An 18,325-nucleotide genomic window follows, 5' to 3' on the forward strand; every position below is an offset into this window, starting at 1 on the left:
GACAAGTACACTTTATTTTTTTAAAATTTTTTTATATAGAATAACCAAGCTCACTTCCTATGGTAACGTTACAGGAGACGGTGACATATGTTCCAAATGTGTATTCTGTATAAAAATTTTTAAAAAAATATGCATGCAAGACATAAATAATAATTATGTATTTTGGATAATTTGTCGCGTCAATTAATATTTTGGGTATTTATGTGAAAAATATATTTTTGGTAATATTAGAACTATATTTTAGTAGTATACTAAAAGATAAACAATATTTTAAAAATCGGTAATCAAAACTAATCACTGAAACTATCGAATTAGGATTAATCAGAAAATTAGGAATTAATCGGATGAAAAATTAGCTGTATCTTAATATTTTAATTAAATTCAAAATACCCATTTATTAGTTATTTAGAGATTGCTATATATTTAACACTTTTCATAACTATTCAATATTAATAGAAATTTTATTTTAATCTAATAATTTATTCATAATACACGGATAACAAAAAAATTATACCCAAGTCAGATTAAAAAAATCAGATCAATAACGACAAAAGCAATCAAATGCAATTTTTTTTCTTGGTTCTGAAAAGTAATTAAAATTATTATTTTTAGGTTGTGTTTGACTTAACAAGTACTCCTTTTTAAGTAATTCATTATATGAACACATAATATTTTAATTACTAACTTTTAATTTTATATTTTCGGTTAATTTAAGTTGCAAATATGATTGTAAAACGGGTTTTTTTTAATATTTTCAAGAATATAATATTTTTGAATTTTTGTTTTAAAAATTAGTTTTTTGCCATACTTTTTTAAAAAAGCTTTTTCTTTTTTGAAAAAAAAGCTTCATCCATGATTTTTTTTGAAAATGCTCATATATTTTTTAGATAAATTAAATAATATTAACTTATATCCCGTGCGATGCACGGTTTTTTAAAATTTATTTATTTTATTTTTCAAAACTTTATAATTTTTTAATGTAGGTATATTGTTATTCTTAATGTTTGTATTAATATTATTATTATATAAAAAGATATTTTTTATTTATTTATTTATTTTAGAATGACTATTCCTTTTTGGTTTAAAACTTATATTTTATTCAATTTAGAATACGGTTGCTATAAAAGAATTTGTGAAGGATTAGGAGTCATAATATATTTACAATTTTATTTTTATATCTAATTTTATAATCTAACAATTAGAATATTATCTTTTATGATTCAACGGTAAGATTACTTTCGCAGTATACGATTATAACTACCAAATATTTGAATAAGATCCCTCCTATCCATATTATATAATACTAGCATAAATTCCGTGTGATGCACGGGTTCTTATTAATATTTTAAATTTTTATTTATTCAGTTATATTATATTTTTAAAATATTTATATAAATATATAATGATTATAAATTTATAATAAAAATAATAGAATAACATGTGGTCGTAATTTAGTAGAACAAATAGACTATTTCTAGTAGTTAAATAATTTAGTAGTTTAGCAGATATATAACACTATTATTTATATCTTTTAATAATATGATAAGTTGTATTCGTAATTTAGTAGGATAAGTATACTATATTTAGTAGTTTATTAAATATATAACATCATTTACCTATTTTTGTGATAATCAAAATTAGGGAATTATTGTTGAATCAAACCGTTGAACCAAATTATCTCTATTCCGGCTATTATAGTATAGTATAGATAAGAATATAATTACGAGGAATTTCTTCCGATCTTTCACGATATAATTTTAAATTTATAAGAGTCTGGAAATATTTATTTATAGGGCTGAGGGATACTATTAGGCTTCTAGCCCATTTCATTAGCCCGACTCTAAACTGGCCCATCATCAAACATACAACTAGAATTCTGGAACAGCTAACTTAACAGAGATAAATAATAATCCTTCGAACATTAAAAAAGAACTCCCTTCCAGGGTTTTTGTTTCGGGTTTTCCTGTAGGAGTTTTGCCTCGGGTTTTCCCTGTAGGAGGCTAAAAGAAGTTCTGAACTGATTATTCTCAATCATGGATTGCAGTGCAAGAACCATCTTACGTGACCACAAGAAACCGAGATTGTTAACCAGGGAACTTCCTGAAGAGATAGTGAACGAGGAGATACTTGCACGATTGCCTGTCGAAACTTTACTACCTTTACGCTGTGTTTGTAAGTCATGGGAATCTCTCTTTTTCACACCCGAATTCATACAAGCACATTTAAAAAGTACTCATGATAAAAATTCTATTTACCAAGATTGTCTTGTAGCTCGGAGTTATAAGGGTTTTATGATTCTCTCTCGTTATAAACAAACTCGGATTGTACCTCCTAGACCCGAGCTAATTGCTCCTCTGAGCAACACACGTTTGGTTGGTTCCATTAATGGCTTAGTTTGTCTAGTTAACCAAATTGAATTCTTTTTGTGGAATCCGATAATTGGTAGGTACAGGGAATTCAGTTTTCCACAAGAGTATGTCCCAGCTGATAAGTCCTATTCCTATAGGACGAATTATACATACCTAATTGGATTTTGTTGGGATTGTGTCGAAAACGATTATCAGGTGTTGGTTTGCTATCTTTCTGCATCTTACAGGCAAGGTTTTGTTTACTCTTCTAATTCAAATTCCTGGACTAAACTTGTTATTCCAGAACAGAAGAGTACACGACACCCTGTACCCTGGTGAAAAAATGCCCATACTGGCACACTTATTGTTCTGGTAAAAACATGATTGTAAAGTTTGAGGTTGGAACTCAAAAGTTTAGGTCCTTGCCGGTTATTAACGATGACATTGTTGGCAGAAATACTTTTAATTTCGTCAATGTGAAAGATTAGCTAGCTATCATGGTGTATAGACGATATTCTCCAGGAACATCGGTGGGAGTATATATTTTGCATGAGGAATCTGGGCTTTGGAACCATATGTGCACAATTAGAACGCCACGAGGTAAACTGAATATTTGGTCAGTGTTACAAGGTTTTAAGTGTGGTGATGAGATTGTAATAAAATGGGGGGTAAATGTTTTATGCTATGATCCTAAAAGTGAAGAAATTAAGGGTTTTGCGCGTAGTAGTGATCATGGTAATGTATATGCTGCAGAGTGCTTTAGTTATACAGCTAGTTTGGTTTTCCTTCAAGGAATGAAGAGGGTGCAAAGTAGAACCATTATCAAGAAATGAAATAGACCGTTCAATAATTAACAAAACTCTAATTACATTTTCATGACCTTTGTAATTTGCACGGTTCAATAATTCTCTGTGTGCTCGATTTTTTTCGAGAATACATTTGAAAGTTTCAGATTTTATTGTTGATATGATTACAAGCAATGTTGTTTATTAACTTGTTATTACCCGATAAGAAACATGAGTCCTACATTTTAGTACAAGTGAAGGTCCAGAAGTTGAATGGAAGGAGTTTATGTTCCTTGCTCCCCTGAGTAGATTTTAGTGACCGTTTGAATCATGAAATTTCAACCTGAATCATGGAATTTCAACCTGTGATTATGGATGATAAAAAAAATTTAGTGTCAGTTTGGATCTTATGATTTCAATTTGGTTAATAGGAACCGAAAATGAATACTTCTAATACATGTTTGAATACTAATACTTTCAATTAATGAAAACGAAAATGAGATTACAAATTTAAAAAATATTATAACCTTATTCTCATTAAGCGGGTTGAAATCATAATCCTGAAAGAGCACACTCCTATATAGTGAGATATTTGTTACACTTGAATTTTAAAATTTCCAAAATGTATTCTTAAGTTGTCTTCTCTAGGACTGCAAAGGAATCAAATTAAGTTACAAACTTGCTGAATCAACACTTTAGAAAGTTTCTACCATATTGTACGTAGACTATATCAACAATTGATTATCTTAACAGTTATAAGATGAGGGTGTGATGCGTGTATTTTGATAATGTATTTTTTTTATATTTTTTAAAAAATATAAAATACGATTGACACCCCCATAATTAACTATAATTTAATGACATAGGAATGAAACATACGATTAGAAGTCGGGAATACCTTAACAAAAATAATTTTTTTTAACATAAAATCAGACCAAAACCAAACATACCCGGTATATCGGTAAAAACAAGGTCTGGGAAGGGTATGATATACGCAGCCTTCCTCTCATTCAAAAGAACGAAGAGCCTATTTTCCGAAAGACCCCCAATTTATGTGTGAATATGTGTAAATATGAAATATAACTTATAAATATAAAAATATATAATATGCAATACCGAATAGTGACCGTCTGTAATCACGTTTATCCCATATAAAAACACTTTTGATATCTTCAACCCGATTTTACTTAATCTAATTAAAAAACAAGCTTTTAATCTAATTTTGATTCTTGATTTGGCTTCAAAGGAGGTCTGAATTGATTGTTCTGAATCATGGACTCTAGAGTTAACATATTATCTGACAATGATAGGAAAATTGCAGCAGCATCAGCACCGAACTCAAATTTGAACAACAAACCGAAACCATCAATGCCTGAGCTTCCTGAAGAGATAATTACTGAGATTGATGGCTCTATACTTGAGCCATATTTAAGTGAGGAACAAAATTCTTTTATTAATACTTATTTTTTCAACCCCTTTAATACTTTAAGTAGGGCAATTAGTTTCTATTTATAGAGAACCCTTAATGGGTTTTTCCCTTTACAATTGGGCCCCTATTGAGCTTTTATTACAAAATCTATATATTATAAATTGCTGGATAACCCTTTCCTAAGGTTTGGTATCCATATTTTGGTTCAGATATAATTTTTAACTTTAATTTGACTCAGTGGACTATACATTTTTAGGTTTGGTATCCATATTAGGTTTATAAAAGATCCATATATTTATTATGACCCATTTTAATTATAGAAATTTTGCAATACAATTTTAAATATGAATTATGTTATTTATGGTAAGTTTTTAATACAAATTTGAAGTAAACTTTAAATTTTGACAAATCTATTTATAGAAATAATTTCATAAAATATATAACATAAAAATAACTTATATAACGAAAGTAGTTCTTAAATAAATTTATCATAATATGCAGATGCAATACACTTATTATATAGATAATAGATAACTTAATCTTTCAGAATTATATTATTCAATTTTAATTATAAATTTATTTATTTATTTTATTAAATAATTTTTGAAATACCAGTGTGCAAAGCACGGCTATAAACTAGTTATATATTAAAGCCCCTATCTATGATCCTTCCTCCTCCTTTATTCTCGGGCCCAACAAGGTTCAAACTCAAAAGTTTAGGTTGTTACCGGAAATTGACTATACCCTAGTTGGTGGACAGAAGTATAATTTCGCCAATGTCAAGGATTGTCTTGCTATCATGGTTTATAGATCAGAGTCTCCAAAAACATATTACATCGCCACAAAGTAACCTGAATATTTGGTCAATTTTACAAGGTTTTAAGTTTGGTGATGCGATTGTATTACAATGTAGAGACAGCGTTTTCTGCTATGATCCTAAAAGTGATGAAATTAAGGGTTTCTGGGTAGAAGCAATGAGTGTCACGTATTAGAGGGATTCAGTTATACAGCTAGTTTCGTCTTCCTTGAAGGAAAGGAGCGAGTGGAAAGTAGAAACATTGAAGAATTTGTGCTTTAACATCAAAATTAAGCATTGAAGGGGTGCAATGCGGAATCATCATTTTAGAAGAGTAAATAATGGGCACGGTTCAATAATTCTCTGTGTGCTCGAATTTTTTCGAGAATACATTTGAAAGTTTCAGATTTTATGGTTGATCTACTGCACACCCAAAAGATGACCGACAGCGCTTCTCAGGTGTATAAACCTGACTTACCATAGCTCCCTGATTCATCTTGAATCCAACGATAATGTTATGGACAGATAGCACTTTCACTGCATCATTCACCTAATCTCTCTTGATCTCGAATGCAAGCAAGCCCTTGAATTACAAGGTCTCTTCAGAAACCTAATTCATTAAGGTTCAAGCTTAAAATCCCTACATAATCAGCATAGCAGCACCAAGAATCAATTCACCAGTTACCAGCTTACAAGATAGCTCCTCTTACTTCTAATAATCCTTAATTTAGTAACGAACTAAAGGGAAAAAAGACAAATAGGGTAGTTTCAGCCATAATTCTTCGAAGCAAGCCATTAAGCTAGAAGGTCATCTCAGCAAGTGTCTTTATCAAGTTTCAAGCCTAAAAATTCTTTCAAAATCAACCGCAGCATCACCAAAAGTCTCTACAAAAGTTAAAATCTTCCAAAATCAGTTCATTCCAAATAATCCTGAGCTCTAAAAACCAGGATTGCTCTCAACTCATCCAGAAAACAGGAACCCGTGACTGCCTCATACCTTTACCTACCATGTTTATATAAAAAGAACATTGTACATTCAAACTTAAACATTTACATAAGCCATTATTTTTAAAACGGACCCAAGGCCTTGCCTAAAATAAAACGATCATTTCCTTACAAAAAAGCAAAAGGCAAACTTATCCTGTGCAAGATTTATGTATTGCTCATGTCACTAGATTATTCATAATGTACTTCCAGATTTTCCACAGAACAAATATAACTGGACGTTAGCACCTGTATCTTACCTGCTAGTTCTCCCTTCTAACTACTTTTGATGCCAACCCAAATTTGTTTTCTGAAAGTCACCATGCAACACAATATAAGCATCACTAAGCTAAGCAAGTCCTTGGAGAAAAAGAATGTGTAATGGCAGTTTGGTAAGTAAAAGAAAAGAACAAAACTCATAATAAACTACTCAAAGAAATCCAGCCCCCGTTAGGAGACCCTTCAACAAGAAGACAGAGAGTCTCACTCCGTGCATGTGAAGATATTTATAAATGCTTTTTTATTAAGCCATCATATAGTTTCCCTACATGTGATTGTTCCCCTGTATATTAACATGTGATTATAACAAAAAAGTTGACAACTAAAAGCTTAATAATAATAATAATAACTAAAGTAATGGCTCTTATCTTAATATTGAACAAAATATCTCGGTTTTTCCAATAATAAAATCAATTATATATGTGTATCTGTGTGTGCGTGCATGTTAAGCAAACAAAAATTATATGTATACATATACATTACCTCAAGTGAAAAATTGCACGCCTTCAAAAATATTTATTGTACGAGTAACAACAAATCCTCTCCTGCAAAAACAAGACATCTTACAGCTGCAAAGAAAAAGAGAAGGATGCAGAAGGTGGCGGATTAAAACATCCCACTGTTGAGCAAACAGCTCAAGGTTAATACATCTGGTCCTCAGGGTACCTGTTCAGAGGAATGTCTATATGAAGCACACAGCAATGCCTTGATATCTGATTCCTGCATCGTTCCTAAAGCTACTTTGGATGATAAAGAAGATGAACTTCTTCGACTCGATTTCGGGACTTCAAGTTGGACCTAAGAAGGGATTGCTCAATCTTTATCGAAGTTGAACTTTGGAACCAGAAGGACTACTGTAATTATCTAGCCCTTGAGTCACAATAAACTACTCTGCTTCACATATAATTACAGCTTTTTCAATTAAATGAAAGAAATTTGCTGCTTCAGAGATTTTTATGTCAAAATGAGAAAAAAGACCTTCATAAATAGAGACAGTCAGCTTAAACAGCTAACTGTGGTACAGTTGAGGATGATACACAATGCAAAAGTAAGGAACCCTAATTTTTCCAGGCAAATGGTTGCTAGGTATATGGAACTCGAAGCAATTTTGACGAATTGTGGATTTCTTAATAACTTTTGATGTGATTGTGGAAATTAAAGAAGGTCCAAGAAACTGTATGCATGACGATGAACAGGGCTTAAGAAATAGTTAACGAGTCCAACCCAACACCAAAACACTATAATAGTGTAAGTTGTAAGAGTGTAAAACTAACTATAACCCAACACTATTTTATTGTAAAGTTTACACATAATGAATATTGTAACACGGCACTAAATCTGGTGTACAAACTTCATCAGGTGTAGGTATTACACCAAATTAGGCGTCTTTTGAAATTCCTACTATGCCCTCATATACAGAACAAAGTTAGGAGAGTTATTAGCAGGTATAATCAATTGTTAATATAATCCAGGACTAATATGGAAGAAACTATTATTTAATATCGAGTAAGCTAGTAAAGCTAAACTGAAAATACGCCGCAAATTGTAACTTAATTTGGTTCATTTGCACTGCTGGATAAGTTTAGGATAAATATCATCCTTCGTGCATTCTTTTTCCCAAGGACAAATGGATAATTTTAAAATTCAAGGTCAACAAACAACTCAATGTTACTACATCCAGCCCTCAGAGGTAATTAATACAGGACCTTATATTTTTTTGCTCAGAGGAATGTCCATATTAATCACGTGACAGTGCCTTTGGTATCCGACTCATGCTTCGTTGATAAAGCAACTTGGGAAGATGAAGAACGTGAACTTCTTCGGCTCGATTTCTGGAGTGCCGGTTGGACTTATTAAGGATTGCTCAATTTCAATGGGAACTAAAAGTATCTCCTACGTTCTATATATAGCGCTCTATACTCTACTACGGTTCATATATACACAGAGTATTTTCAAGCAGAGCAGGATATGATAGGGGGCCTTGTGCGCAGTAAGTGAACACATAATATTCTACTTGAACTAAATTAAAAGTATTATCAAAAGATTAAAAAGGACGAATTTCACAAAAACTGTATCTGTATACCTTCAAGCTACTATTAGGGATCTAGCTATGCGGAACATGAAAATACTAAGAACTTTATCTGATCATTCATATTAGTGAATTGGTACCATGTAACATTGAAACAGTTGTCTGATGTTTTTTTAGAAAAAACAGTGTTTCTTGACATTAGTATATTAAATTTGAAATGTACTTTATAAAATTACATGAACAGAAATTTAGAACTATTTTTTTCATATATAAAGTTAATAACAATGTTGCTCGGACCTAAGGAGCTCTCAACTTGACATCGTTTATAAGCATCTCCTCTTAAGTTTATGATTAGTTCCCACAATATCATTTAACCACAAGATATTTGAATCTTTCTAAGAGAATTATTGAACTGGGCAAACTACACAGAAAATGAAAACGAGAAATATGATGGTGTAATAATTAATTGAAAATATAGACTACATCATAATTAATTTAGTCAAACGTAAGTTCAAGTTAGCTTTAAGCAATAATTTTCATACCCGAGTCTAGTTATTTCAGACAAGTCCGGTACACAAGTCTAGTTCCAAGGTCCTCTATCAGATTTGTCATACCCGAAAATCAAGATAACCATACCCAAGAACAATGACAAACACTAACTATGGAAATCATTGCTCATACTAATCAAAATGTTGAAAAAGAAAAAAATAAAGGAAAGAGTGTACCATTCAATTTAGATAAAACTTTCATTGATAGTTCATTCTTTATCCTTCTAAATTGATGGTACCACACCCACTTCATTTCTTGACTTTCATATTAAACCAAGAATTTTTCAACGGTTCTACTTTGCACCTGCTTCATTCCTCGGAGGAAAACCAAACTAGCTGTATATCCGAAGCACTGTAATACATGACAATGATTACTACTACCCACAAAACCCTCAATTTCATCACTTTCAGGATCATAGCAAAAAACTTTTCCCTCACTTTGTAATACAATCTCACCACCAAACTTAAAACCTTGTAACGGACGTTGTAATACTGACCAAATATTCAGCTTACTTTGTGGTGATCCAATAGTGAACATCTTGTTCCAAACCCCAGATTCCTCATGCAAAATATATACTTCCACCGATGTATTTGGAAACCTTGCTTTATACACCATGATAGCAAGAGAATCTTTCACATTGACAAAATCAAAATTACGTCCGCGAACTAGGGCATAGTCCATTTCCGGTAACGACTTAAACTTTTGAGTTCGAATGTCAAACTTTACAATAGCGGTGTATTTACGCCTCATTTTAGGCAAAAATATAGAATAGCACCAGTACGGCCAATCTTTCACGATGGTAGAGGGTGTGATGTACTCCATTCCAGATGAACACTCCTCATACACATGTGAAGGAAACACGAATTTTGGAATAACCAGTTTAGTCCAGGAATTCGAATTAGAAGAGTACACAACACCTTGCCTCGAATGTGCAAAAAGATAGCAAATCATTACCTGATAATCATTTTTGATAATCATTTTTCAAGCAATCCCAACCAAATCCAATTAGGTATTTATATCTATCTGTATATCCTACATTACAACTGTACCGAGAATACTCCCGTGGAGTAGTGAATTCTATGTATCTCCCAATTATCGGATTCCACAAAAAGAATTGCTTTTGGCTGACTAGACAAACTAAACCATTAATAGAACCAACCAATAATGAGTTGCGAAAAGTATCAACTTTGGGCATAGGAGGTTCAATCCTAGTTTCTTTATAACGGGAGAGAAGTACAAAGCCCTCACCTCTCCGAGCTACAAGACAATCTTGATAAATAGAATTTTTATTGAGAGTACTTTTAAAATGAGCTTCTACAAAATCGGGTGCGAAAAAGAGAGATTCCCATGACTTACAAATACATCGCAACCTAAGTAAATCTTCCACCCGCAATCTCACGAGTATCTCCTCATTCATTATCTCTTCCGGAAGCTCTGTTGTTCTAACATTTGTGCAGCTTCGCAGATGCATCAAACGGCATTCCATGATTCAGAATAATTTCAGATCAAATCTCCTTCATATATATATATAAACACAAATCCAACTCAAACTAGTTATTCTAATCCATTGAGGATCTATTGTTGTTTGGTATGTCTGGGTAACCAAAATGAATAACTACATATAATTATTTCTTTTTTTTTACTAATCTGGCTTATATCCTTATAATTGAGTATCTGTCCTAACAAATTTAGGGATTTGGATGAGCGAGAATCGAACCCTGAGCTATCTCATCGCACTTACATATAATTATTTTTAATTTACATTTATTGGTATTTTTTAACAAATAGGATATATTAAAGAGACATTAAAAAATATATTAAAAAAACATTTTTAAATGTAATGTAGTCAGGGTTTTTTTAACTTTTCCATAAGTATGTAAGCATAATACTCTCAATAATATTTTATATTATCTTTTTCCATAAATAGTGTAAAATCTACATGAAAATAATTAATTGTATTTACAAGTACGTATTATAAAGCAATAAGATGTACCATAGATATATAATTTTTTTATAAAAACAATTATTATTGAAATCTCTCAAATATAATAAGAGAGTCATGCAAATTTCCATACATAATATATATTAATAATAATACTTTACTTTTTTTTTCAAAACAAGATTATTATATTTAATTTATATTTATTATTTATAGATTGATAAGTTATTTTATTATAGTTTTTTACAAAAGTGGGTACATACCGTATTTTTTCAAGTTTTCTGTTTTTCATTTTCTTATTTTTCTTGAATTTTCATTTTCTTAGAAAATTTTGGAAAATAAAGAAAATATGTTCCAAAAGTAAAGCAGTTTTTCAATAAAGAAAAATGGTAAACTTGTTTCATGTTACAGTTTTTTATTACTGGAAAACTAAAAAGCATGTTTCACATAACAAATATTTTACAAAATTAAAATATCTTATATTTAAATTTCCTTTTTAAAATTACTTATTATTTTTTATAAATACTTAATATTATATATAATCTACTTATAAATTAATTTCAATATGGAAATAAAAAATCAAAACTTGAATTGTACAATTTGTATACCAGTTATTTGCAAAATAAAAAAAAACACTAAAAAATATTCAAACTCATTTACCCATAAAACTTGTTCTCATTTAACAAGTAAAACACAAATTTAGAACTCATATGAAAAAAATTCTCTACATCGATAAATCTACCGCACCAAATTATTCAAGTTTGTTTTATACATATTAATATCTACAAATACATATTACTATTGTATAAAAATTATATAGGCATATCTTGTGAAAACAATTATATATGTATATTATATACTAATTTAATATTTTAATATTTTGTAATTAAATTTTTTTATTTTATTCCTATGTTTAGTTATATAATTCCCATTTTTTATTTTTTTCCTTCTTGATCATGTTTTAACATTTTTATTTAGTAAAAATAATGTACAATAATACAGATTAGTATCTTGTAAAAACTAAGTATAATAGTACACATTACTATCTAAAAATTATATAATCACTATTATATAAAAAGTTAAAAGTATATTATATATTATTTAATATTGTTCAAGAATAAGGTACAGTAGTAAAAATAAAGTACAATTATACACATATGTAATAACAAAGTATAATAGTGCATATAATTACTTAAAAATATATAATCACCATTACACCAAAATTATAGGTATAGTATATATTACTTTAATATTATTAAAGTTTTAAAAAAAAGAAACAAAGTACAATAGTACGTATATAATATTATTTTTGTAAAAATAAAGCACAATAAAATAACCTAACAAAAAATTAAAATAATACATGTAGCCTTTTTTTTAATTAAGTATGTAATATTATTTTTGTAATATTTAAGTATAATAAATAACCCAACAAAAAAAAAGTAAAATAATATATGTAATATTTTTTAAAAAATAAAGTATATAATATTATTTTTTTAAAAGTAAAGTGTAATAAAACAACCAAACAAAAAAAAGTAAAATAATAAATGTAACCTTTTCTAAAAAATGGATAATAACTATTATATAAAAATTATATGTACATTGTATACTACTTTAATACTGTTAATGTTTAGTAAAAACAAAGTACAATAATATTGTTATAAGTATTTTTTTACTCATATACTTGTTTGTAATTGTATTTATAAGTATTTTTTTACTCAGTTGTTAAGTAGATTAAATTTTACTTGTGAATGAGCAAAATTTTTGGTGAATTGTACACATTATTTTAACCTGTTCCATACAAAACTCAAATTGCACAGTACATCACTACTTTGGTCAGACATTATTATAAAGACTTTGCATCATATAAACCTAAAGAACTTGGAGCATATTAGAAAGTTTCTTACCATTAGCTCAATAATGACCAACAAGATCAGGAGCTCATGTTGAGTACTTCACACACACTTAAACAAGTAATCTTCGTAGTAAAAGGTCTAACAAGAATTAGCAGGCATAAACATGTTGAACTAAGAATAACTCTACAATTCTTTCATCTTGTTGGAAAACAAATTCAAATAAAACCAGCACTTCCTAAATAATTTATTTCAAATCATCAAGCCAACCCTTTTTTCTGTCATTAGTAGAAATATTTTTCTCCAATCAAGACTAGTAAAGAAATCCAGTGCTTTATTGAAAGATGTCGTGATTTCAGATAAATTATTAAGAGCAACCATACATTTGTTAATAGAGTACTCATCAGAATCCAGGCCTGTAACTTCAACTTTTTGTGATTTGTATCTCTCTTCTTTTGCAAAATCTCTTTCTTTTTTGGCATTCATTGAATGCTCCCAAATTTGCATTAGAACATCATACTTTTCACTTGCAGATTTCTTCTTTAGCGCTCTTCTTTGTCCTGGTATATATTCATTCTCTGAATCTTCAAAATTACAACATCAGATTGACCTTCACATGCGAATCTTCAAAATTACAACATCAGATTGACCTTCACATGCCTCAAAACCACCAACATTATCACCAAGACCTTCAAATCCACCTAAAATTACTTATTTTTCAGGCCAATACTTTATTCCAGTTTTTACAAACATCTTGTCATCCATCTCTTACCAGTCAGTTATTTTAAAAATCGGAGCTCCATTTGGATCTCTCTTAACTCTTTCGGCCAAAATCTCTAAAAAAATCTTCTCAGTTTCTTCAGTCCACTCCACAGGTTCTCCAGGGTGTGCACCCATCTATATTTGTTGCAATATACAATAGAATAATTAATTGTAATATATATAACATTAAAACTATACAAACAATACATACACCATTAGGTTAAAAAATAATGAATAACATTAACAAACAATCATACCTTAATGAAAGGTGCTTAAAATAAGGTAGAAAAATAGAGGTGGAGAAGAGCTTCGGAGAGAAAAGTAGAACATGAACAAAAACAGTTTAGATAAAAATATAAAGTGGTGTACCATGGATAACGTTAAAATAACCTATTTTTTATGTAGTGTTTTCTAGTTTTCTAAAGTTAGAAAACTATTTTCTAATTTATATGGAAAATTGTGGAAAACATCTAAAATCAGTTTTCAAATTTTTTCTAAAATTTAGTTAAAATTTAGAAACCTTATTTTCCAGTTTTTGGTTTTCTTTTTTGGAAAACTGAAGACTTGAACATGTTTTACTTTTTTTTTGTTATCCTAGAATATTTTTCCAAAAAATTGTTGAAGTGAACAGGGCCTTAGTGAGCAATTTTAGTTTCACTACAAGAGGATAACATCACTTTGAGAGGGTGTTTGGTAATATCGGAGAAACATAATGAAATTGAGAAGGGGAAAGGAAGAGAAAGAAAAGGAATGACTCAAAATTGTATTATATGTTTGATTCAGATCCCGAAACGGAATAAAAATTTATATGATTATATTTAATTTATATTTTTTAATATTAAGCAATCTCAATATAGTCAAATATATTTATATTATAATAGTATAATATATTAGTATTGTAATAAACAAACAAAATTAATTATTTAATAGCACCAATAACTTTTTTAATAAATTAACATATAAATTTATATCAAAATTATTTTTAATTTATAAAAACTAAATTATAAATCATTTTTAATTTTTAAAATTAATTTTGCATACTAATTTATTTTTTAGGCCCAAAATTTAAATTATAATTGAAATAAGAAAACAAAAGTGGAAAATTCAAATACCTAATGGGAGGCGGGGAATGAAACTTGAGGAATATAGGGTAAACTTATAACTAAAAAAGGAGGAAGGTAATAATTGTTTTTACTAAACAATCATCAACAAAGAGAATGAACTCAATTTTTTCCCTATCCCTTTGTCGCCCCTTGTGATTTTTTCGGTTGTATCTCAATAGGGTAGTTTTTGCTGAATTGGTATAAAATGCATCTACAAGGTAATATTTCTAGGAATTATTTTCCGAGAATTTTTTCTTGGAAATGTTTTCCCGAGATTTTTTTTCTGAAAATATTTTTTCGGTAAATTTTTTTCGAGAACTTTTTTTCGGGAGTTTTTTCTTGGTAATTTTTTCCCCAAGAAAAGTAACTTTTTCTCTAGATTTTTTCCCAGAGAATTTTTTTTCGTTAAATTTTTTTCCGGCAAACTTTTCTCAAAAAATTTTCTCGAGATTTTTTTTCGGTAATTTTTTCCCTAGAAACTTTTTTCGAGAATTTTTCGAGAACTTTTATTCTAGAAACTTTTCCCGAGAACTTTTTCAACGGAATTTTTTTCCCGAGAATGCTTTCTCAAGGAACTTTTTTCCGAGGATTTTTTCCTAAAATATTTCCCCGAGAACTTTTTATCAGGAATTTTTTTTGGTAAATTTTTTTTCGAGAAACTTTTCTCGTAAAAATTTTCCGAGAATTTTTTCTCCGACCTTTTTTCCCGGGAACTTTTACTCGGGAATTTTTCCGAGAATTTTTTCCCAATAAATTTTTCTCGGGAAATATATCTCGGAATTTTTTTCACAGAAAATTTTTCCGTAGAATTTTTTCTCGATAAAAATTTCCCCGAAAACAATTTTCGGGAATTTTTTTGGCAATTTTTTCCAAAAAACTTTTTTTTCGGAAATTTTTCCCGAGAATTATTTTTTGTGAAAACTTCTTCCAGATGAAAATGTTTATCAGGAGAATTTTTTAGAAGGAAGAATTTCATGGGATACGTTTCATGAGAACCCTTTCACGAGAAGTTTTTCAAATTTTTTTAAAGGATTTTTTTCCAGTCATTTATCTTGAAATATATATAATTAAAATTAATATTTCAATTGTCCGATAAAACAAGAAAAAAAAATATTTCAAATTTTAGAAAAATCATAAAACAAAATTTTGAAACTCAATTTCTTGAATTTCCAAATAAAAAATTAGAATTGAAATCATGGATTTCAAATTCCCGGTTTTGAAATGAAAACAATGTTTCCAAAAGCTACCTTAATCCTTTCCGTATTTATATAATCTTATGTTCCGATGTTTGTTTTACTATTGTTATTACACTTTCCACTCTATTGTTGTTATTACATTTGATTTTTTTTACGACTATTTTAAAGGTTTATGATTAGGATGGCAATGGAAAAGTTGCATTTAATGATATGTTGATATTTTGCAGGATTTGACAGGCCAGTTCATTTCTGAACAACGGAGGCAGAGAAGTACGTTGATGAGGAACTAATACAATTAGCTGACATTGTTTTGATGTGAATCTCATGTTTGCATCGTTTATCTGTTTTCTTCAATCTTTCTTCTCTGTAGTTTTTCTTCCCCTTGCTCATCTAACCTTATTTGGAATATCTCCGGAGTGTTCACATACTTTACTATGCTCGATTGGATTTCTTGATAGAATTCCTATCGCATGTTGATGTTTTGGGTTTATGGATGGAGCTGAGACACAATTGCCCTTCAACGTGTTAAAGATTGAGTAAAGAATTTCACAACAAATTAAGACTTGTTGTAATATACTAGCTTTAATAATATTAGAAGGGGCTACTAGATCTGAGAGGGAGATAATGATAATCAGAGGGAGATATATAGCATATATTAGGATGCTTGGTGCAAGTTTTACATTCACCAAGACCATGTATTTATAGCCAAGGTGAAGAACAAAAGCAATTAATGCATTATCAAAATTTCTACTCCTAAAGTTTAGCCCTACTATTACATATTTGACCACATGGAAAATCAATTCACAACACTCCCCTTTGATTGTCATTGTGGTATGGATCATAAACTGCCTCGTTAAAATCTTGTCAAAGAAAAAACCAAGTGGGATAAAAACTTTGACGAAGGAAAAAGAGTACAATCTCCCCTTGGAAAAACTAAGTATTCTCTTAATTTTGTTGAAACAAATTCTTGAGTCGACGCATTCCAATGTTCTGTCGTAATTTTTTAAAGGTTGAATTCGGTAATGATTTCGTGAATAAATCAACAAGGTTGTCACATTACCGAATTTGTTGTACATAAATTTCACCATTCTTTTGAAGCTCATGAGTGTAGAAAAATTTTGGTGAAATGTGCTTCGTCCTGTCTCCTTTGATATATCATTCCTTGAGTTGATCAATGCATGCAGTGTTATCATCAAATATAATTGTAGGACTTCTAGTGATGTCTGATAATCCACATGATTCCCGAATATTCTTGATGATAGACCGCAACCAAACACATTCTCTACTGGCTTCATGAATCGCAATGAGTTCTGAGTGATTTGTTGAGGTTGCCACTGTAGTTTGCTTCGTAGATTTCCAGGAAATGACTGTACCGCAATATATAAACACATATCCAGTTTGTGATTTGTCAAAATGAGGATCTGACAAATATCCAGCGTCTGCATATCCAATCAACTGTGATGTTGAGTTTTTTGGGAAGAATAAATCAAAATCAATTGTTTCACGAAGATAACGAAATATATGTTTGATGCCATTTCAATGTCTGTCCATCGGAGCAGAGCTAAATCTAGCCAATAAATTCAGAGCAAATGCAATATCCGGCCCTGTATTATTTGCAAGGTACATAAGTGCACCAATTGCTTCAAGATATGGGATTTCAGGACCGAGAACTTCTTCATCATCTTCTCATGGTCAAAATGGATCTTTATCAGGCTCTAAAGATCTAACCACCATTGGAGTAGTCAATGGATGAGATTTATCCATGTAAAATCTGTTCAAAACCTTTTCTGTATATGTAGATTGGTAGAGGAAAATTCATGATGACAAGTGTTCGACTTATATACCAAGGCAATTTTTTGTCCTTCTAAGTTCTTTCATTTCAAACTTTGTCTTTAAGTGTATGACAGCTTCATCAACCACTGTAGCTGTTCCTACAAGGTTTAAATCATCGACATATACAGCAATAATCACAAAACCAGATTGTGATTTTTTGATAAAAACACATGGAGAAATTTTGTTACTAAATATACTCATTCTTTTGTAAATAACGACTAAGTCTGTTATACCACATACGACCAGACTGTTTCAGTCCATACAATGATCGTTGAAGTTTAATGGAGTATATATGACGAGATTTCTTGAACTCATCCATTTTTAACCCTTCTGGGATTTTCATAAAGATTTCACTATCAAGTGAACCATATAGGTATGTAGTAACGACGTCCATAAGACGTGTTTCCAAATTTTCTTTAGATGTCATACCTAATATAAAACGA

At 30.0% G+C, this 18,325-nt stretch overlaps 1 protein-coding gene and 1 long non-coding RNA gene across 2 annotated transcripts; one reads left to right on the forward strand and one right to left on the reverse strand.

Moving 5' to 3' along the window:
* Window positions 1–2,033: 2,033 nt before the first annotated feature.
* Window positions 2,034–2,836, forward strand: LOC141685169 (putative F-box protein At1g33530). Its single transcript, XM_074490292.1, has 2 exons — window positions 2,034–2,473; window positions 2,653–2,836. Exons 1-2 carry the CDS (start codon window positions 2,034–2,036, stop codon window positions 2,834–2,836), a joined length of 624 nt encoding a protein of 207 aa, XP_074346393.1.
* Window positions 2,837–5,559: 2,723 nt separating this feature from the next.
* Window positions 5,560–10,806, reverse strand: LOC141706869 (uncharacterized). The gene is made up of 3 exons (XR_012568923.1): window positions 7,105–10,806; window positions 6,603–6,652; window positions 5,560–6,361 (listed from the first exon to the last, which is right to left on the reverse strand). It is a non-coding gene; the product is annotated as an uncharacterized LOC141706869 (long non-coding RNA).
* Window positions 10,807–18,325: the final 7,519 nt, after the last annotated feature.

This window comes from Apium graveolens, chromosome 2 (assembly GCF_009905375.1).
Source record: "Apium graveolens cultivar Ventura chromosome 2, ASM990537v1, whole genome shotgun sequence".
Lineage (NCBI taxonomy): Eukaryota > Viridiplantae > Streptophyta > Magnoliopsida > Apiales > Apiaceae > Apium > Apium graveolens.